Source organism: Gadus chalcogrammus, chromosome 22, assembly GCF_026213295.1.
Source record: "Gadus chalcogrammus isolate NIFS_2021 chromosome 22, NIFS_Gcha_1.0, whole genome shotgun sequence".
NCBI lineage: Eukaryota > Metazoa > Chordata > Actinopteri > Gadiformes > Gadidae > Gadus > Gadus chalcogrammus.
This window is the reverse complement of record NC_079433.1, coordinates 19,371,939-19,394,146: the sequence shown is the minus strand read 5'-3', so window position 1 is coordinate 19,394,146 and position 22,208 is coordinate 19,371,939. Positions and strand designations below refer to the sequence as shown.

Below are 22,208 nucleotides of genomic sequence, written 5' to 3'. Positions count from 1 at the left end.
AACTTTATACCACAGCGCCCTATATTTCGAAGTGCGGCAGAATCTTTTTCCTTCACTCGCCATCTTGATCGTCGCCTCAACAGCGGAGGCATCATTCGTAGCGGAGCAGCAGCGGGTGTGGTTCGGACTCTTACGGGTGGTTCACCTAGCAGTCCTCTCCTCGCGTTCACCTACCGAAAAACGACAAACCGCCCTGACTAAAACACGGAGGAGCGGCTCGACGCTGGTAAGGATTGCTTCCTTTCTATCATTGAATTGTACTTAAAATCGCGTCGCTCTCCTTTTGTTGAAAGGAACCCGTATTCATCGTTAATGAGGGGTCCGCTGGGGTTCAGATCGGACTGGTAGCAGGTTCTGTGCGCCTGGATCTACTTTCCATACGAGCTGGTTAGCTACAGTCGACCAGACCTCTACATGTAGGGGGAGATCTAACCAAGAGCACACAGCGTACCCGTCCGCATGTTTCATTTTTAATCAACGTGGTTTTAATTGTGTTTGTGCATCACCTCTGGACACACGTTTTCACACCGTGAGTCTATCCTAAAGCAGTGTTTGTTTATGTTAGCTAGCTAGCCATGCTAACGGACGACTGCTAGGGGTAGCTCCCAAGGTAGAATAGCCAACCTGTTAGCGAACGGGTGTTGGATAACGTTTACAAACGCTTACGTGTTTGTGTATACATTTAGTTGTGTGGCGTGAGACATGAACACGGGTAGCTGAGCGTTGGGCCAGGTCAGGGACTGGTTCACGGTCATGTATGTGGAGGCATGGGAGTGATAGAGAGGCGGAGGCAGAGTTTTTCTCACTGGAAATCCAAGCTGGGAGGTCGGAACTTGGCCGTGGTAGGGGGAGGGGGAGAAGTATGCCTTTGATGTTCTGTGCCTCTCAATGGTGAATTGTGTTCACGCTGGCCTGGAAATACCCACCCCGCTCTGCTCTGTCGGCTAGAGGTGGAGGCTCGGCATTTTCCCCCTCAGAAACATTTCTAAGCATAACCCACCACCTCCATTCTAGGTACAGGTAGCGCTGTGAATTGCGTGGGAGTCGAGCTAGATGGTTATTTTTTTGTGTAGTTTTGAGTTCCTAGACAAAAAGTGGTGTTGTGACTTAAAACATTCTTTGCCTTATTTATTTTTACAGATTTATTTTTGCGGGCTTAGGTCAAGCAAGCAAAATGGCTACCCAGTGTAAGTATACATTCAATTGTTATTAAACAAGTTCTGATTTAATCTACTTTACGTCTCGTTTAATCTACTTTACGTTGCGGTTTATTTATGCAGAAACGGTTTTAATGATTTGAATTGTGTGCTTACCTGCCCAATTGGAAATTGTGTCTAATACATTTTAAAGATTTTGATTTAAATCCTATGCGTTCCATCCTTCTATTTCCTCCTCACGGTGTGTATTTGGGTGTGTATTTGTCGTGCAGCTGATCTGATGGAGCTGGACATGGCGATGGGGGACAGCAAGGCTGCGGTGAGCCAGTGGCAGCAGCAGTCCTACCTGGACTCTGGCATCCAGTCTGGGGTCACCACATCCGCTCCCTCCCTTAGCGGCAAGGGTAACCCAGATGTGGAGGACGACGACCCAGGCCTCTACGACTGGGAGTTCAACCCGCCCTTCACCCCTGAGGCCCCAGGTACAAAACAAGCGGCGAAAAGACATTGGAGATGAAGGACGATCCCGCGTGTAAATTAAGCTCAATCGTGTAACTCATTTCAGACATGGAGGGCTGCGCCATGACCAGAGCCCAGCGTGTGCGGGCGGCCATGTTCCCCGAGACGCTGGAGGAGGGGGTGCAGATCCCGCCCAACCAGCTGGACGCCGCCCACCCCACGGCGGTGCAGCGCCTGGCAGAGCCGTCTCAGATGCTGAAGCACGCCGTGGTCAACCTGATCAACTACCAGGACGACGCCGAGCTGGCCACCCGCGCCATCCCCGAGCTCACCAAGCTGCTCAACGACGAGGACCAGGTACACCACCAGCCCCGATGCCATGAAACGATTATTCAGTGACCAACGAGAAACACCAAAAAATCAACGCTATGTTTTTTTTTTATCTCCACCCCCTCCAGGTTGTGGTGAACAAGGCGGCCGTGATGGTTCACCAGCTCTCCAAGAAGGAGGCGTCGCGCCACGCCCTGATGCGCTCGCCCCAGATGGTGTCCGCCGTGGTGCGCGCCATGCAGAACACCGGTGACGTGGAGACGGCCCGCTGCTCTGCCGGCACCCTACACAACCTCTCCCACCACCGCGAGGGGCTCCTCGCCATCTTCAAGTCTGGGGGCATCCCCGCCCTGGTCAAGATGCTTGGGTGAGAGCCAGAGTGTGGGGAAAGTTAGAATTAGTTGTATAGTTGTCAATGAGGAGTAGCTCATGAAATCGTTTTTTGGTGTTGACTTTAGTATCCCTTAACAACCCTCTTTATTTAGTGCTTGTACCTCAGAAAGCCTCTTGGGATTTATTGTGGTTGGCGTTACTCTGCCGTATTGACCAGACTCAAGAGAGTTGGGGCCGGGACCAATTACAAAAAGATTCTGAAGAACGATGCGGAAAAATGGCTAACAAACAAACTTTTTTGGTAGGCCCACACGTGTGAGTGATTTTAGGGGCTCAGTATAAACATAGTTTAACAGGGACTAATATGAACTTATTTCTGCTACATCTCACTGGAGAAACGATGTGGCAGTTTCAAAAAAATAAACGTCACCCCATAAATTACAAATGGGTTAAATTTACGTTTTGGGCATTTAGCAGACACTTTTATCCAAAGCGACTTACACTAAGAACCTTAGTCATAGGAAAGTGGAGCAGTATATTGCTGTTGTGACAATTATACAATTAAATACAAATCATTACCACCAATGTTCCTAATATGCCTCACTCGTATGTAGCCAAAATGGCACCAGTCATTACACAGGTTGCAGTTTATAAGCCCTATATCGCCCTCAAACGCTAAGGCCCACTGGTATGTAACTAGATTAATTAATCCTTGTTCAGATGAACAGATTCTGGATGAGGTCTGCCGGGACCAAATTTATGTAGCTTTTAATTAGGTGAAGAATTCATTATCTGGAAGTTTGCCTACAGATTCTATTGCATGTAGTCTTTTTTGGGGCTTGCAAAGTCTGTATTTGCTGATGAATGAAAATAGTTGTGTGCTATTTTGTTGTGTGAAATGTTTCACGGCTTGGTCTGCATTTTATACGTCTGCTGTGATGTAATTGGCAACAATCGGAGAAGACAGTGTTTCTAAGCTATATTATCGAAAAAGAAGCATCTGCGAGTGGGTGCCTGTCTGTATTTTCTCTACTTTTAATTGAAGTTCCTTATTTCAGCATATGCTTCTGGGCAAATTTAATAACCTTTGGCTTCCTTTAACCTACCTTCTGACACTATGATCCATTATTATCCATATAGTTTGCTTACGTAGGTCTTCTTCCCTTGGGTTGTGTAGGTCACCGGTGGACAGCGTCCTGTTTTACGCCATCACCACCCTCCACAACCTCCTGCTCCACCAGGAGGGAGCTAAGATGGCCGTGCGTCTGGCCGGCGGCCTGCAGAAGATGGTGGCCCTGCTTGCCAACACCAACGTCAAATTCCTTGCCATCACCACTGACTGCCTGCAGATCCTGGCATATGGCAACCAGGAGAGCAAGGTAATGGGAAATATTAACCTGTTTGCATTAAGCGGATACTAACCTTTTTTTTTTGTTTGTTAATGTTGGCGAAATAAATGTCTAATTGTAAATGTGTTACTTTAATTTAGCTGATCATCCTGGCCAGCGGCGGCCCCCAGGCCCTGGTGAATATCATGAGGACCTTCACCTATGAGAAGCTGCTGTGGACCACCAGCAGAGTGCTCAAGGTGCTGTCTGTCTGCTCCAGCAACAAGCCGGCCATCGTAGAAGCCGGTATGTACCCACAAGGTGGGCATTACCCAATGAGACAAGTCATGCAATAGGTTATCACGGGGAGCAATGGAGTGAACTGTGTGTGTGCGCTTTTCATAGGAGGCATGCAAGCCCTGGGCCTCCACCTGACCGACCCTAGCCAGCGTCTGGTCCAGAACTGCCTGTGGACCCTCCGAAACTTGTCAGATGCGGCCACCAAACAGGTAACCAAGCATGCACTGTGGATAAAGTCAAACTCAGTCAATCCATGCACTACGGTCAAATGTCTCTTCTGTCTGTCGGTCGTCTTGCCTCACCCTCTGTTGTCTTTTGCAGGAGGGCATGGAGGGTCTCCTCGGGACCCTGGTGCAGCTGCTGGGCAGCGATGACATCAATGTGGTGACGTGTGCTGCAGGCATCCTCTCCAACCTCACATGCAACAACTACAGCAACAAGCTCATGGTGTGCCAGGTACAAGAAGGAGACATACGTGTTTACGGCGAAGAAATGGGTTTTCTTAGGCAAGAAGGGAGAGGTGTAATGAATGACATCGTGCTTATTTAAAGGGGACATATTATGAAAACAACACTTTTCATGGGATTTGGGGTGTTCTGGGTTTCTGGAGCTCAAACACGCATTCAAACTTTGAATGCGTGTTTCCTAAAAGCTATATCCAGCAAACTGCTTGTGAAAACGCCATATATTTCTCCTTTTTAAAAAAGAATAATCTGGAAATTGTTTAAGTATTGGAATCAGAGAAAGCACCTGATCACACTAATGGAGCGGATTAGATTCACCATCCTGATATGTGGAGAGCCTCTCCTCAGTGTCTCCTCTTGGAGAGCCTCTCCTCACAGTGTCTCCTCCTCTTGGAGAGCCTCTCTTCACTGAGGGTCTCCTCCTCTTGGAGAGCCTCTCCTCACACACAGCCTCTCCTGTCTCCTCTGCCAGGTGGGGGGCATCGAGGCCCTGGTCCGCACCGTCCTGCGAGCCGGCGACCGGGAAGACATCACCGAGCCGGCCGTCTGCGCTCTGCGTCACCTGACCTCCCGCCACCAGGACGCCGAGATGGCCCAGAATGCAGTGCGCCTCCACTACGGCCTGCCGGTGGTGGTCAAGCTGCTGCACCCTCCTTCCCACTGGCCACTCATCAAGGTACACACAGATCAACCCTTTTAAACTAGCCTGACAAGAGTCCTGTGCCATTGACTAAAATGTAATCCTAGTGTACTTTAACCATTTGGCTCATATAATTTCTGATCTAGATATTTAATCATGTGACACACTTCTCTAAATCATACATTTTCATCTTTAGTCCATCATAACCATTGTTGGCTAAATTGAAAACTATTCCCACCCTAAACAAAATAATAAGTAATAATTTATTTCATAACTTTTACGTGCAAATCCACTGATTCCAACAGTCCAAACTACATGCCAGAATGTCAGAATTAGAGGCACCAGCAAGAACAAAAATATTTTTTCTTAGTTTGAATCACAAATTATGTCTTGCCTCTGTTTTTATCACCTTCATAACCAGATGATCCATTTTCTGGGCCCTGTTTTGAAAGTGCACAAGGTCTTCTGTGTTCCACTATCCTTACACAATATACTTGGAGCGTATTCACATCAGGAAAGTCCTTAGTTCGATCTCTTTGGTCCGGACCAAAACGCAATGTTCATCTTTTGGTGCGGTTCCTTTCGACATTGCGATTTTTCTCAATAGTCCAAGAATTTGTCAACAACGCAAATTTGTGCATAGATCATTCAATCATTGGACAGTCGGGGTAAGGCGGGGTAACGCATAAAAAGAAAGTTAACAATCCTTGGTAATTATGGAGATTCAGTGTGCTGCCCTTGTTGTGCCTAACTGATTGGTTTCATACAGCTACAAACATTTGCAGTACTTTTGGAGCATCAGAGGCGTTTGGCACAACGTCGAATTTATGATGTTATGCTATCCGCGGACCGCTCGAATGCCGTCTCCCCCATCCTTGTACTGAATGCATTAACTGCATCCGAATTATTATAAGTGTACTCCAACGTACTTTATATGTTTGTCTGCCCAAATATCCAAAAGACATCTCGACTCCTCTTCGCTACTTGTTTAGCCACGGCGCATTTTTAACGGGTCTGATAACGTGATGTTGATCTTTGAATTTACCGCGCTAATCAAACAATATAAATAAACAAGCAGCAATGGGAGCCTGTTGTGTCCAAAAAGGGATATTAGCGCGGTCGCTTTCACATCTCAAGCGAACCGCACCAGGGTTCGTTTGGAAGCGAACCGAGACCACCTCTCCGGCTGGGTCTCGGACCGGCTGTTTGGTCCGCCCCAGAGTTCGATGGTTTGTATTCGCACCAGCCGAAAAGGTCCGCACTAGCGATGTTTTTGGTTTGGTTCGATTCAAACAAGGCAGGTGTGAATGCGCCCTTAGTTTGAGTACATAGGGCTTTCCAATTAAGATCGGGGCGAAAAGAAGTACTGAAAGGACCCGGATGGTGTACTCTAAACGGTCAAACCACGAAGTGTGGATCGATGCACACTTTCCGTACTCAACGGCAGCCATCTTAGCGACGTAGTGGAAGAGGGTGTAGTCAGGCTGGGCCATCGTTGGCGCATTTTCCACGTAGCCTGCATTAAGGGAGTCATTTTGTAGTTTTTATAGCTGCTATGCGTCAATAGTTCACCGTTCAAAACAGGATGTTTATTGCGGGGGAGGAGCCAGAGTATTTGATATATCAAACAATGTATACTAGCTAACAGCCTTTCACAGGAAATGTGTATAGCGCCTTCAATCACAACAGTCCACCATCTGGTGGCCGTATGGTGTAACTGCTAAGGTTCGGCTCGGCGTCATTAATTCTATGCTCTGTTTTAGCTTCATTCCCTCTGACGCACAACTTTAACGAGAATCCCCTAACCTCCTAGCTGCTCAACAGTCTTGCCCCCTAATCCAACTCCTCATTCCTGCAAGCCATGTTTGAATTGTAATCATCGCCCCCAAATTTTCTTTCCCTTCTCTTCCACCTCCAGGCAACCGTCGGTCTGATCCGTAACCTGGCCCTGTGCCCGGCCAATCACAGTGCGTTGCGTGAGCAGGGGGCCATCCCCCGCCTGGTCCAGCTGCTGGTCCGGGCCCACCAGGACACCCAGAGACGCACCAGTATGGGAGGAAACCAGCAGCAGTTTGTGGTGCGCCAAATCCCCCAAATGGGCCAGACATACCGCCACGCTCCTGCTGATCCTCTGTTCCTCTAACGCCCGCCCTCGTCTGTCCCTCTCCCCCGCAGGAGGGCGTGCGCATGGAGGAGATTGTGGAAGGATGCACGGGGGCGCTCCACATCCTGGCCCGGGACGTGCACAACAGAATCGTCATCAGGGGACTCAACACCATTCCACTCTTTGTCCAGGTAGAACACTGTCACGCTGTCGTACTGTTTTCCTACGCTCTCCACTGCTCAGGCTCCAAAGGATTGGCTTTTCTTGTTAATGGAAAGTAACATATTTGTTGCAAACATATTTTGAATAATCCACCAGGTTAGCGGGGTTCCTTGTACATTAACATTTTGGGCTTTTAGCAGAGAGACACTTTTATCCAAAACGACTTAAAATAACTACATTTGTAAGATGAGAAACAACGATATATCGGTCGATAAAGCAAGGTTGTTCATGGAAACAAATTAACCCATGGGTTAACCCATTCCCCTTATTCAACAACGATGGCATCTTATCCTCGTTAATGGTGTGTTCGAGATGCGTCGTACACCACCCGCACGAGTTGCAAAGTGGGAAGGTTGGCCGTACGACTCGACAAAGATGGCTGACAACGTTGGTCGTTCTGACGTCCATTTTAAATGCTCTTACACACTTTATTACATTGCGGCTATAATCCGGTCAAAAATTACTAGTTTTAAGTACAATTGCCAAAATATCTTACGAGAATCGTTCCTATCAAGCTAAGTTGATATTGTATCAGTATTCTCCCTAATCGCAGGGGTGTGATTGGGGAAAGCAGGGCCGTTGCCGCCGGGTGGGCTTAGCTCAAGAGGTAGAGCAGGTTGACTTGTAACCAGAAGGTTGTCGAGAGCAGACGCCTCACCCCAACTGCTTCCACAAGCCGGCTGTCTCGTGGCGGGGTTCACACCGTCGGTCGGTGAATGTGTGTATTAAGGGTTGTTTTGGATTAAACGTCGCCCCGCCCTAACCCTCTGCCCTAACCCTCTGCCCTGCTCTCCCCGCCCTAACCCTCTGCCCTGCTCTCCCCGCCCTAACCCTCTGCCCTGCTCTCCCCGCCCTAACCCTCTGCCCTGCTCTCCCCGCCCTAACCCTCTGCCCTGCTCTCCCCGCCCTAACCCTCTGCCCTGCTCTAACCCTCTGCCCTGCTCTAACCCTCTGCCCTGCTCTAACCCTCTGCCCTGCTCTAACCCTCTGCCCTGCTCTAACCCTCTGCCCTGCTCTCCCGGGGCCGTCAGCTGCTGTACTCCCCGGTGGAGAACATCCAGCGCGTGGCGGCCGGCGTGCTGTGTGAGCTGGCCCAGGACAAGGAGGCCGCCGAGGCCATCGAGGCGGAGGGAGCCACCGCCCCGCTCACAGAGCTGCTGCACTCCCGCAACGAGGGCGTCGGTGGGTACCCCCCCCCCACACACACACACATACCGTACCGAAGGGGGCATGTACCACCGCTCTGCCTCGCTGGAATGGTCTTCAAGGATTGTCTTATTTGTGTTGAAAGACAATTTTTTTTTTTTATAAATAAAAATAATGAATGAATAAAACCCCTGTCTGGGTTTAGTTCTCAAAGACGGTCTCACTGTATATGGTTCTGCTTAATATGATACTAATTTCTTATAAAAGCAATCATTCGATACCAAATATACCATATTTTGGCCAAAGTCTGTTATTCATAGAATCTATACGTTATTCTTTAATAACGGTAGAAAGTATTCAACAAAGCTATAATAAATATATTGTGTTGCATGATATTGTTTTATGAGGATTGAGCATGTTTGATACAAGCTTGCGTAAAGCAATATACTCCTATGGTAGAGATGATGATGATGATGATGATGAGTTGTCTCCCCTGTAGCCACCTATGCTGCAGCTGTCCTGTTCCGCATGTCTGAGGACAAGCCCCAGGACTACAAGAAACGCTTGTCGGTGGAGCTGACCAGCTCCCTGTTCAGAACCGAGCCCATGGCCTGGAACGAGGTCAGCACACACGCACGCATACACACGCACGCACACACGCCCCTCTAGCTGACTCTCGCTGAAAAGTGCTGAAAGTGTGACAGGTGTGGAAGAACATTGGACAACTTTAACGGTGTGCTCCGTCCCCCCCTCAGACTGGAGACCTGGGTCTGGATATGGGGTCCCAGGGAGACCCCCTGGCCTACCGGCAGGATGGTGAGGATTGGTTCAAGCGTCTCTTTAGGTGGATTGATGTAGTGGTGAGGGGCGCCCGGGGAAATGTAGAAGGAGATCTGACAATCTGAGCCTTTCTCTCTTAGCAGTTGAGTGGGCCTCGAATCAAGGCATCCAAGATTGACCTTGCTACAAAGGCTTTATCCCCAATTGAACCTATGAGCCTTCATCTCCACTCTAGCTTATAGAGGGTCCCTCAGTTCTGAGGTTAGTTACTGACTCTGTGCTCCTCCGGTCAGACGGAGCCTATCGGGCGTACCCGGCCGCATACGGGCAGGACTCCCTGCTGGACCCCATGATGGAGGGGGCCGACTACCACGCCGACACCCTGCCCGACCTGGGCCCCCACACCGACCCGCTGCCCGACCTGGGCCACACCCAGGACCTGATGGACAGCAGCCAGCTGGCCTGGTTCGACACCGACCTGTAGGACGGGTGAGGAAGACGCCACTCGCAGCATAACTTACACACTGGTTATTTACCCCTGGTCCCATTCTAAATCTGCTTCCACACATTATTTTAAACCTAGTACCGTCTGCATGTGATGGCAACATCCCAGTGAGCGCATTGCACCATACAAAGTGATGAGTAGCGGTTTGCCCGTGGCTACGAGTCATTAGGCAGTCTTCAAGTATAATAATGGACCTTTCAGACCTTTATTAAAAGACATCTATCATCAAATACCGTGTTAGTCAGCAAATCTCTTGCATCGCCAAGCAGCAAAAGGTTGTGTTGAAACGCTGCCGGAGCTGTTAGGGCTGCACAGCCGTTACAGAAGTAGTGAACTGCACCTAATTCAGCCCCCTGTTTCTCCTTCCCAGCTGTATCGAAGGGAACCTGTGTTTTGGGGCGTGGCCCGCAGAGTGGAAGGTAACGGCAGAGAGGAAGGGGGATCGTGGGAAGTGCCTGACTCGGGACTACACAGGGTTGGAGATGGTTGCCACAGGAATGTCGCTAGAAAGTCTGAAATGTGGGAGAAAGGGATGAAAGCGAAGGTGTTGGTGAGAGGCGTGGAAAAAAAACACACACACACACACACACACACACACACACACACACACACACACACACACACACACACACACACACACACACACACACACACACACACACACACACACACACACACACACACACACACACACACACACACACACAGCGGGAGACCTATGGCATGGCTTGCCAAAATGAGGAGAGCACACGCGATGGATCGTAAAGATGGAATCACTCATGTTTTAGCCTTGGCTGTATTCTCGGTTGTTTCTTTCCATTCTTTTTCTATTTTTTCTATTTCTTTTGTATTACTCATTCTCTTTTATGGTACTGAACCGGCTTGCCTCGGCGCTCACCATCGTCATGTTTCTCTCGATTTGCCAATCATTTGTAATCTTTCTTTTTTAAAAAATCGTACGTTATATGTAGTGTTAAGTTATAGTGATATTATACAATGTTCCTTTTGGTTGAGACCGAAACGTGTAGAACACTAATAATCAATCGAATCGTATTCTGACTTTAAAGTGTAACATTGTGTAGTTTTGTTTTTTTATAATCAACGATGAAATTATGCATTCTTAATGTATGCTTGTTACAGCATACTCTGAGTGTCACTGCGGTTGTAAAGGGGTTTCCTGGGGAGGATGTGGCGGGCGGGGGGGGGGGGGGGGGGGGGTTCCCCACTTGTCTCTAGGTTCGGGATGAACCTAGAGACAAGTGTTTTATATACAGTATCCCTGGTAGGTCAATAACTATTTTGTATGCTATCATTGGATGTCAAATAGAGAATACCTTTTATCGCCGGCAGGGCAAGAAAACCCAAGTTTAACGTGGCATCCTTTGAGGCGAGGTTGATGAAATCAGTTAGTCCTTCAGTGCTTATTTTGGAGACAAGGTTGTGACACACCTGAACAATAAAGTGGCATTTTATTTCATGTCGTTTCCTGTCATTTATATTTTTTTAAATGTATGCTAAAAAATGCTTCCTTTAAGCTGAAGGGAATTTAAAATGTGTCACATGTGCACATGTAAAGAGATTGGGCAGTACTGGTGGTACTTCATACATTTAATAGTTAATGTTGGTTGTTTTTCAGCTACAACTTATTGCAGAGGACATGCCCCTTGCCTGGACATCAGGGGCTCTGGGCTTAGAGATGTAAATCCCACGTTATCTCTTGATCCATCAATGGTCCTAGTTAACTACTGCTGTACGGCTCTGGGTGTCGTCCACCTCCTTGCAGATTGTATTCCCTTGTTCTAGTTTATTACGCTCCTTTGCTTTCAAAATATTTTGAGCCGTTAGTTGTCCCTTGTTTTTAGAGACATCCAGCTTGCATTGAATTTAAGGTTTATTTAATATTACATATTGGCAGAACTTTTAGTGCATTTCTAATTAAAATGTTTTTTTTTTTTTTTACATAAACAGTCCATTGATTTTTACATCTTAAGGGAGATCAGTGAGATTTAAGCATGGATAACATTGTGAATACCAATGGGTCCATTTGTTCATGCAGCAATCTCCGGTCCCACAGTGGTCCACCTTGTTTCACATGGTGTATGGCCACCTTTTTATCTCAACTTCTGAGCAACGTTTCCACTGACCTGTGGTTCCAGCATTGGCCTGCCCTTTGCTCGGTCATCACTTGCGCCTTGGGACCCAGCCTGCTGCTCCACTTTACCTGGATGTGTTGTCTGGATCATGTGGAGGCAAAGTAATTTTAAGCGAGCTTGTTTCATTGCCTGGGTAATGAAAAGTGAGGGTCTCAACACGGGGTCCCTCAGGTTATTTTCTGGGTCCCATCCTCTTCTCAGTTCACTAATTCACAGGGCACTGTCATTCACTTGGCTGGTTAATCCTACCCCAGCTATGAATATGCCACAAAACACTGCGTCAGGCTGACGCCTCATGTCGCCGCACCCCCTGAGATTCATTCTGGACAAGCCTGAGCTGCACTTCCTTGTACGGAAGGGATCGCCCGTCCACGACCTCTCCGTCAATATTGAAAATTGTGTTATCGGCAAGGAACCAAGTATGACACTTGGGTTCCTTGCCGATAACACTGGATGACTAGCTGTTCTTCATTTTCAACATCGCTGCGACCGCCCGCTTTACAGACCTGCTGTACAACAAGAGGATACGTCTGTTCCTCACGCAGAAGTCCACACAGGTTTTTGGCCCAGGCTCTTGACATCTTGTGTCTGGCTGCAACTCCCTCCAGGCCGGTCTGCCTGCATATGCCATTCATCCTCTGCAGCTCATCCAGACATGATCACCAGCAGTCCGGCCTCTGCACTCTATAACAAACGGCTTCTCCATCGCTACATGGGGGACCCCAGCAGCCGCTCAACAGAATCCTGATGGTGTTCTGTCCTCACTCCACAGTGGTGCCACAAGCTACCCAGATGACTTAAGGACAGCAGGAACGTCCTGCGTCCCAGATGAAAAAGAAAAAAAAGACATTTTATTAATTGTATGGACTCTTGGAATTGTGAGGATTTAATCAATTTATGAGTTGAATCTTCACGGTTGATGTACTTATTGTAAGTCCGCTTGGATAGAAGTCGGAACTAAATACATGGGACGGTATGTAAGTCAGTGATGTTTTGGCTGGGAAGGGCCCAGGCTTTCACCTGATAATCTCTTTTGTTATGGGTATGGCTACTTTGTTTTATTCCAGTTCAAGTACAGCCTCAAATGGTCTAAAGGCAGTTGATCAATATTATTTTGGAAATGTATATGGGCCAATTCATTTTATAAAAATATTTACCCAACAATCAAGTAATACTGAGTGGTTCTTATTTATTATTTTATGCTATTTAGTGACAGTGAGTGAGTTGTCTGATATTTTCATTGCAGAAGCTGAGTTTTATATACCGGTAATACATCTATTTTTGGACGGTTTTATTCTTAAACTGTCAATTATTTTTAGCAAAAGTCTAATACAATATAAGACCTTCGTATGAAGGACGACCTCTTGGTATTGGTATAGATCATTCAAATATAATATAAAATTAAGTCCCTTCGATTCTAAAAATTGGCCTATATTGTTTTTGTAGGCTATACAGTGGTAAGAATACGTTTATGCACCCATGCTAAAGTTGACTAAAAAGAGGAATAAAAATATAATCTTTTGGAAATTGATCATAATGCAACCTTTTAGGCCGCCAATTTTCTTTGTGAATGAATAATGTAGAAAAATGTTCTTTATGTAAATTCAAGGTGCATAAGTATAGGAACCCCTATGTTCAATTCCAATCGAGGCAGGCTGATTTTTTTTAAAGGCTATTAATTTCATGGATCCAGGATACTATGCATCCTGATAAAGTAACTTAGGTCTTTGGAATTATTAAAATAGCCCCATATAGGCCTACTTATGCACCCTGTATTTTAATGAAGAACATATGTTTATTTACGATACATTATTCGTTCACAAAGAAAATTGGTTTCCTAAAAGGTTGAATTTTTCCTCATTTGTTTAATAAAGGCATTAAGATCGATTTCCAAAAGATGATTCTTTATTCCTCTTTTTAGCCAACATTAGCATGGTGCATAAACGTATTCTTACCACTGTCTGCTTCGCTGACAAATAAGTCATGGCGTTCTATAAAGAAAAATCTTTCATTACATAAAGATCAAACCAGCAAGGCATTATAGGCAACTGTTCCTAAAAGGGGAATGGATATTAAACCAGGTCATCGAGTCCTAGTCGAAAACGATTCCCAATGACCACGGTCTACCTAATCCCTACATCTGCTCCCGAATTATATGAATTCACTGTAAATCACTTGGTTTAAAGTCACAATATCTCATGAAAAATATTTAAATTAGTCCCCAATAGAGAGCGCCAAGTAAAGTAGCCTACACACCGACTAACTAACACATGCTCCACATATTTCAGTAACAGCTTGACATTCAAAAGTCGACCATGCTCCAATTCAAATTGCTGCCGTGAAGGAGGTGAGAAACACTGGAATGTGAGAAACAAAGGACATGCTTTGAGTGATATTAACTTGTTCAAATGCAGATCCCTCTGCGAAATTCCAGCACCTACCACATAGCTTGCGTGGCTTTCAAAGGCTGCACTTGTATGCAAATTGGGCACATTTGTTGTGTCTAACAGGACTATAACATTGGAATGTGTGGTGTTTTAGTTCTACTGCAAAGGTTTTGAGAGTTAAAATTGAAGATTTGTTAATTTTTAATATCACTTCTTTAAGTTACACTTTTTTTTTTTTACAGTAGAATGAGCTACCCGGCGCATACAATATAAAATACAATTATATACTGCAATTATTCTCCTATTATTTGAAGAGACAATGTTGATCTAGGATTAATCCACAAACTTTTGTTTAAAATAACCCAGCGAGGAACGCCTACTGTAATATAATACTAATAATAATAATACATTTAATTTAGAGGCGCCTTTCAAGCCACCCAAGGTCACCAATATCAAAGCAGGGCAGGTAGACCTTTAAGTCTTAGGTTAGACATACTCTAGCTTGCATGAACATTCCAATGTGTGCTCATATTGATCACACAGCACAGTTGCTACATAAACCAAGGGATTTGTGCAGTGATATAAAGGGTGATTATAAAAAGGGTGAAAGGCCAAGTTGTGTATTTACCATTCTTCTTGTGTGTCCCAGAGTGGCTCCACCTTAAAGCCGTACACACCTGCAGCTAATCCGGTGCTGCCGGAGCGTGATTGCCGATGAGTGGGGTGTACAGCGAGCAACACGTCAAGGTGACAAACGCTTTGTTTATTGGCATTGATAATTAGAATTAACCTGAGATGTGTTTTCTTGAATACTTGTTTGCCTGCCAGTTTTGTTAAACAGTAATGCCATCTTGAGAGAAAACCGTTTGTAGGCTTAAGCTATAGGCTAGTTAAAAGTTGGGATAGTTTCAAATGATTCTCCATGGGTGAGCCTACTTCGATTAGAATCTTCTGCCAAATGTAGGCTACTTATTGTAGGCGCTTTCGATAAAAGTGTCTGCTAAATGCCCTCAATGTAAATGTTGATGCAAGTATTTCTCGTTTTTGACTGCACAGTTGCTCTAATGTGCAAACAATGCGATGAATATCCTTGCGTAATGTGTGCTATTTTGTGGATAGATTATTAGACTATTATTTGAATTCTTTACATTCAAGTGATTATTCTAATATGTCATCAACTGAATCTTTGAAATGGGTGTAAGATAATGTTTCTTAATATAGTAACGATATTAAGCATTCACTCTGAAGAGGTTTAGTTTCAACGAAAGATCCCGTTGTGTAGAAAGATGCAGGTGCCATCTTTATATTCAAAATCACGAAGTGTAAGGCCAGCCAAACATCTGCTGTGTCAACACTTATGGAATTATTACTTGTTGTGCTCTGATTTAGAACATGCGTTTAGTATATCTCTCATGGTTATTGTTTGTAACCTATTTATCCTAATGTCACAGGTAATGCCCACAAATACTTCTACCAAAGATGGCTTACAGGGTGTGACCAATTTATATTCTTAAATCTTATTTTTTATCATTTAAGATTTCACTACTTATTTAGACTTCTGGTGAGGAAATGTAAATAACTTGGTGGCACTAAAAATGATCATACAAGTGTGTACATGAGTGCAAAATGTAAATGAAGGCCCCAGAAAACGGTGGGGCTGGTTCTAATGACTTGTATGATGGACATGTTAATCGGCGTCCTCTTTGACCCCCACCACACAGCCACACCCTGCTGGCCTCTGCTCTTCCACTTCATGAGCGGCTCCTCATTGACGTGGGAGGCGCTAATGTGCTTTTGTTCCTGCTGTGCTTAAATCCAGCGTGTCCCGGGAGCTCTGCATAGTACGCCTCTTGGAGACGAAGAGTGAACCTCACCCCCGGCGTCTGTGTGTGTTTGGACTGAGCCCACAACAAACTAGAAGAACATGGCTGATGTCTACGGAGCTCCGCCACCTGTGGTCCTCCAGCACCGTGCTGCGCACCCCAGATTCAACAGGAGGAGCAAAACCTACCTGGCCATGATTGCCTGCGTTCTGCAGGACACCCCTGGGAAGATGCTGACTTTTTCTCAGGTAATGAAACATCTAGAGTCACGGTATTCCCCCCCCCCAGGTGTTCCTTGGCTCATGTAGGAGTGTTTGTATTTAAAGGCAGTCCGTTCTAAAATCCCTGAACGTATTTTGTGCTCTCTTTGGTTTCAGTTGATGGAAAAGCTGGAAGAATTTGTCACGGGAGACAGGAAGTGTTTCGAGAACAACATCCGAGTCTGCTTGTCCTACAGCAAATGCTTTGTCAAGGTGAACATTAAGGAACATGCATTTCTCTCATGAATGCAGCAAAATGGACGTTTACCTTAACCCTAAAACAAATGTGTTCTCCATTTCAGTCTGGACCCTAATCTCAAGCCTCTTTCTGCTGTGTTTTTAGAATCCAATGTATCCACAGATGCCGAGCTGTAAGTTGAACTACTGGAAGCTGGACCACAGTCAAATCACTGTCAAGATGGTGCACCGTCACTTCAGGAAAATCCTGGATCAGTTTCCAGAGCTGGCCCCCAAGATGGCAAAGTGGCCCCTGACACCCCAGGGATCACCGGGCCCCATCACAACCATCCCACACACTCCAGAACCAGCGGACTGCAAAGCTCCTCCGACCAGAGGGAGCATTAAGTTCAGAGGGCCGTTCTCCATCGAGTCTCTGCTGAGGAGGGACAGTCCCTACCGCCAGGGCCCCAAGCCTCCACTCCCTCCCCCTCCAGCACCTCAGCGGTCCGGCCAGGCCGTGGAGCTGGAGCAGCAGGCCTACTCCCCGGGGGACTGTGGTGACGAAGCCAAGGGCTGGTTGAGCTGGGACTACCTGCCGGTGGAGACACTGCTACCGGGTTCAGATAAAAGGTGGCCCTTCCACAACACGTGGTGCAACGTCCGAGTGGGGGACCCGGGGGCCCGGCCCTTCAAGAGGATGTGTTGGGAACCCTCTGCCCCTGTGACCCAGCAGAGAGACGGCCAGGCTCCGTATGTGGCAGGACCGCAGAGCAACCCCATGTCCAGATACCTTTGTGACGTTAATCACTTTCGTCTGTGAACATTCGGCAAACAAAAATAGGACTTTTAATATATAAATATATACTTGTTGCACTTTGAATTACGGCTAATGTTTTTTTTCATTGTAATGCTGAATTTTTATTTTTAACTTTTTTATGTCGACTTTTTTTTTTTTTTTGTTGGTGAAGGCCACAAAAATGAAAAACTATAGAATATCTGTAATTAAAATGACATGGTACATCACCCGTCATGTTGTCACCAGGGGGCAGTGTCGTATAACCGTCTTTCTTTTGTAACTGCTTTTTATTTCTCAACAGCACAATAAAGGTGTCCTGTCTTCGTAATTCCCACTGATCTTTTTTTATTTATATAAATTTCTCATAGTAATGATAGATGTACTCGTATACTATGCACATATCTTTAACGGTTGATCATTAAAACAAATGTTTTTTGGGGGAGATCATAGGCAAATGATGTATTTGCAGTCGGGTCTCATTCACCATTTGAAATGGGATGTGAACTTTGGGGCGACTGACCACTTTAGGAACCTTAAGGTGAGCAAATAGCAAAACGTTTTGCTTTTCTATTTGAAATATCTTAAGACGCGTGGTTTAGACATTGACCTTCCCGTGAGAACTTATCATAAGGGATACCCCATCAAGGGCTTATTTCTTCATTGAACATGGATGGTTAAGGGTCGTTGCAGATCTCGCACAGCTTAATGTGAGTCATTACCGACTCTTGGTTTAAAAAGGGCTGGAAAAGATCAACAAACTGTTCCTGCCCAGGACCGGTTGTCATGTAGGTTATAGGATCTAAAGCCCTTTCACCAGTTCAAGCTCAGTCACTAGAATACAAGTGTTCAATACACATACAAGTTTTCGAAGTCCATTGTGTCCCTCTATATTTTCTGGAGGACTATGCCTTCTATTATGTTGTCAGATGTTGGGGGACATTAAGCCATTTAAAAAAATATCAGCCTATAACCGTGTATTGATATGGACCTCATCTGCTGCTTGATCAAATGATTTCAGACCTGCAGGCACAATGGTATACATCTCAAACATACAAAGTCCACGCTGTGACATGTCTGACAAGGCTTGAGAACCAGTTAAGCAACAGAACAAACTCGATTTGAAATATGCCAACATGGTGTAAAAAAAATTACTTTTCCGATAAGCCAATTGATATGCCAATAACAACCTGCTCCCAGGGAAGGCTTACAACCTTTGGACTTGTCATGCAGTATTTTGAGTTCATTGCAAGAGAATCCATTGCATCAAGGGATGTCAATCATTGTTAGAAGTCAAGTTCAATTCCTGCCCCTGACCCATTTACTTGCAGGCCAGTGTAGTGCTGGCCATGGGGTTTGACCCTCAACCAAACGGCACTGGGTGAGATCCCAATGTCTTCGGTCAAACCCATACATGATAGGGCCCTCTGGCAAGATGCCTGCACCTGCATGCAGCTTGCTGAAATGAACATGGATTCACTGTAAGTCGCTTTCAGTTAAAGCATCTGCTATATACTAAATAGTATACTGCTCTGAGTTAAATGTAAGAGCCCAGATTTGGTATGGGAGGACAAGGGGGAAGAACTGGCATAAAGGCCCACGACATACTTTCATTGGGAGGGATTAATGACGGCTTAGATCCTGACAGTTCAGCCTCTGTCTGTCTGTTTCCCTCGCTCCCTCCCAACGCTGATCGCCCATCGGAGATTACAAAAGAGAGCAAGCCAGGCAGGAAGTTAGAGCGGCCGAGCATGTGACTTAAGGATGGAGAGGGAGAGAGAGAGAGACAAACAGAAACACTCTTGTCTCTGAAATGTCTCTAAGCCACAGTCCTGTTCAATCTTATTGTTCCCTCTGTTCTGTTGCTTATGTGTACTTCACACATTCCCTTTGTGGTCCAAAGTGTGTGTGAACACAACCACATCCACATCCACACACCCACACGGATGTCGGAGTAAAAGAACAAAGAAGGTGTGTCCCAAAATTGCACATCCTGAGAGGGATTATTTTGGGAGTGTCTTCTCGAAAAATAGAGTACTTCCTTCTTTGTACTCTCCTTTCCGAATGCTGTAGTTAGATATCCATTTAGTAATGAGGAAACTCTAAGTCTTTCTGACTTGAAGCCTTTTATCGGTGTACTCTGTGGTTAATATAAGAACTACAACATGCCATGGGGGTTTAGCAACTGGTTTCTCTTTTTCTTTTTGTATATTTTCAACTTATTCAGCTGTATTTATCTTCCTTTTTCTTCACATTTTTCTCCAGTAACCTTTACCTCAAAGCATATTCTCAGGAATGAGAACAAGATAGGGTTTTAGGAATTGGGATTAGGCCCAAATTTCTGGAATGTTCGGTGCCCATGATGTCTCTGTGAGTTCATGTAATTACATAACACCCTACCGTGGGCTAGAACACTGCCATAAACACGGTCCACCAACTGACGTGTTTGTGAACAATAGCCTTAATATCAATAATTGTTTTATGGTTTCTCATATATCAAAACATCTCATCGTTTGTTTAAGATTCACATACAAAGGAAAATGAACAATACAAAAGAGGATACAATCAGGTGGGAGGTCAAAGGTGAAGGGTGATAACTTCACACCACACTAAACTGCCACACTTTGACAGGCTATTTTAACCTTCTATAAACCAACCGCTCCCAGACTAAACAAACTTGATCGTAAGATTTTACAGTTTGTGATGATCATCAAACCATTGGATGAATGGCAGTCTGGTCAATCAATAAAAAAGATGAAAAGATTTCTATCTTATCATAACCTTTATTGGACCACTATCGACCGCTGCGGAGCATGAAGCAGACTTTACTGGTTTACAACCCAAACAACCAGTTACAGTTGTTGCAGTTGTATTATCCTGACTGTTACAGATCCAGATTAGGGTGAAGGGTAGGACTGATGGATAGGAGCTATTGACTAATTGTTGTGAGTCATTGTAAGAATCACATTCACATGATTTTGCAAGCTACACTTAGCAACTCCATTTTACTGGTGGTTGGGGAGGGCAGGAAGGTTTGGTGTGTCTCGGGGAGGGCAGGAAGGTTTGGTGTTTCCCGGGGAGGGACACACCAAACTAGAGGGAGATTTAGATTTACAAAAACCACTAATTTCATAATCTTTACCTGACCGAGCCAACGTAATATACCCAACACTGGCTCACAGTGCGATGCAAGTGCTCAACACTTGCATCAATCAAAAAGCCATTTACTACGTGTTGTGTGGAAGCATGTGAGACTGAGTCATCCATTGGCCAATCAGCCGCCTCCCTTTTGCAGACACACACCACATACCAAGGGAGCGACTCACCAGCAAATCAGCAGGTACGCATCAGTTTTTCTAGTGGCCTGTGCATGTAGTCACGTATGCAGAGAAAGAGCTTATGAGTAAACGTAGGCAGTTGATAAGGCGACCCGGTTACAAACATTTATTTCATTCATTTTTTGTTCATTTTGTTGCAACAAAGACCAATTCAACAATTAGATACAAATAGCAGCTGACCGCTACCGTGGTCTCGAAATGCCACGGTCATACGATCCTGTTAAAATGTAACTTATTTAAAAACAACAACACTGTATTCATGTATCATATTATTGTTTTTTTACCATTCATATTCATATTCACATGGCAACACAATTGTATGATGGTGCCCTGTGCTTCTGTCCGCTTTATTAACAGCTGGAGTAAAGGGGACGTATGTAGCTTGTTCAGATGCGTCTGGTTTAAGTTGGACCACAGGGACCAGCAGGGTAGCCCGGAGTTATACTGCCCGACGATCAAAGTCCATCTGTCCTTATCCAGTTTATTGCCGCTTTTCCACCGCACATGTAGGCCTAGACACTCTCTAGCTGTCATACATCTGGTACAGTGCCAAGGATCTCCCTCCCTCTCCCCCCACCCCCCTCTCTCTCTCTTCCTCTCTCTTCCTCTCTCTCTCTCTCTCTCTCTCTCTCTCTCTCTCTCTCTCTCTCTCTCTCTCTCTCTCTCTCTCTCTCGCTCTCGCTCTCTGTGGGTAGGTAAAGCTATCTGTTTCCCGAGGTGATTGAATGATCCGGCATGCTTACACAAACCATATGGAATGTAACAACCATGCTGTATTCTGTACACTTTGCTCTTAGAAAGTGATCACCCAGTTGCCCCATCCCCCCCATATAAACCATATTTTTCTGTAAATGTCTATCATTGTGGCTATGCTCTCTCAAGCTACAACAGAGATACATGCTATCCTATCCTTGGCCCCCAGCCTGCTTCCTTTCTGCTTGGTGCACTGGCTATTTCAGGACCGGATACTACTGTGTCCATGAACAACGACCACAACGCAACTTTTTTCTTTCATTTGTATATTTAGATGTTGAAAAGTGTCATTATTTGGGGGCTGAGATCCAAAAATGTGATTTAATCTCAACTAATTTACTGCATCATCATAACCACATTTTATGTTGTTAAAAAGCACAGGTATCACACACACACACACACACACACATACACACACACACACACACACACACACACACACACACACACACACACACACACACAGACACACACACACACACACACACACACACACACACACACACACACACACACACACACACACACATGCACACACACACACACACACACACACACACACACACACACACACCACACACACACACACACACACACACACACACACACACACACACACACACACACACACACACACACACACACACACACACACACACACACACACACACACACACAACACAGGGAGGACTTCCCTTTGTTAAGACTCTTCCTCAGAATCCCAGGCCCAAGGTTGCGTTCCAAGCCCTCCCA

At 45.5% G+C, this 22,208-nt stretch overlaps 2 protein-coding genes across 7 annotated transcripts; both read left to right on the top strand.

The window, feature by feature from the left end:
- Positions 1–48: 48 nt before the first annotated feature.
- On the top strand, positions 49–10,955 carry LOC130375782 (catenin beta-1-like). Of its 3 annotated transcripts, none has more exons than XM_056582865.1 (17): positions 49–226; positions 1,141–1,187; positions 1,430–1,639; positions 1,723–1,973; positions 2,075–2,313; positions 3,457–3,658; positions 3,769–3,928; positions 4,013–4,116; positions 4,229–4,363; positions 4,844–5,047; positions 6,930–7,088; positions 7,187–7,306; positions 8,369–8,519; positions 8,983–9,104; positions 9,239–9,299; positions 9,557–9,752; positions 10,139–10,955. In XM_056582865.1, the coding sequence occupies exons 2-16, from the start codon at positions 1,175–1,177 to the stop codon at positions 9,745–9,747; spliced, it is 2,322 nt and encodes a 773-aa protein (XP_056438840.1). In that variant the 5' UTR covers positions 49–226; positions 1,141–1,174; the 3' UTR covers positions 9,748–9,752; positions 10,139–10,955. The 3 variants fall into 3 exon arrangements, with proteins under 3 accessions (XP_056438840.1, XP_056438842.1, XP_056438841.1); XM_056582867.1 differs by having other exon boundaries at positions 51–226; positions 3,769–3,913; XM_056582866.1 differs by lacking the exon at positions 49–226 and adding an exon at positions 284–529.
- A 3,990-nt stretch (positions 10,956–14,945) lies between these two features.
- si:rp71-45k5.2 (uncharacterized protein LOC560783 homolog) lies at positions 14,946–17,802 on the top strand. Of its 4 annotated transcripts, none has more exons than XM_056583035.1 (5): positions 14,959–15,055; positions 15,760–15,799; positions 16,128–16,379; positions 16,509–16,604; positions 16,735–17,720. In XM_056583035.1, exons 3-5 carry the CDS (start codon positions 16,233–16,235, stop codon positions 17,389–17,391), a joined length of 900 nt encoding a protein of 299 aa, XP_056439010.1. In that variant the 5' UTR covers positions 14,959–15,055; positions 15,760–15,799; positions 16,128–16,232; the 3' UTR covers positions 17,392–17,720. The 4 variants fall into 4 exon arrangements, with proteins under 4 accessions (XP_056439008.1, XP_056439010.1, XP_056439011.1 ...); XM_056583034.1 differs by lacking the exon at positions 14,959–15,055 and adding an exon at positions 15,080–15,234; XM_056583033.1 differs by lacking the exon at positions 15,760–15,799 and having other exon boundaries at positions 14,946–15,055; positions 16,735–17,802.
- Positions 17,803–22,208: the final 4,406 nt, after the last annotated feature.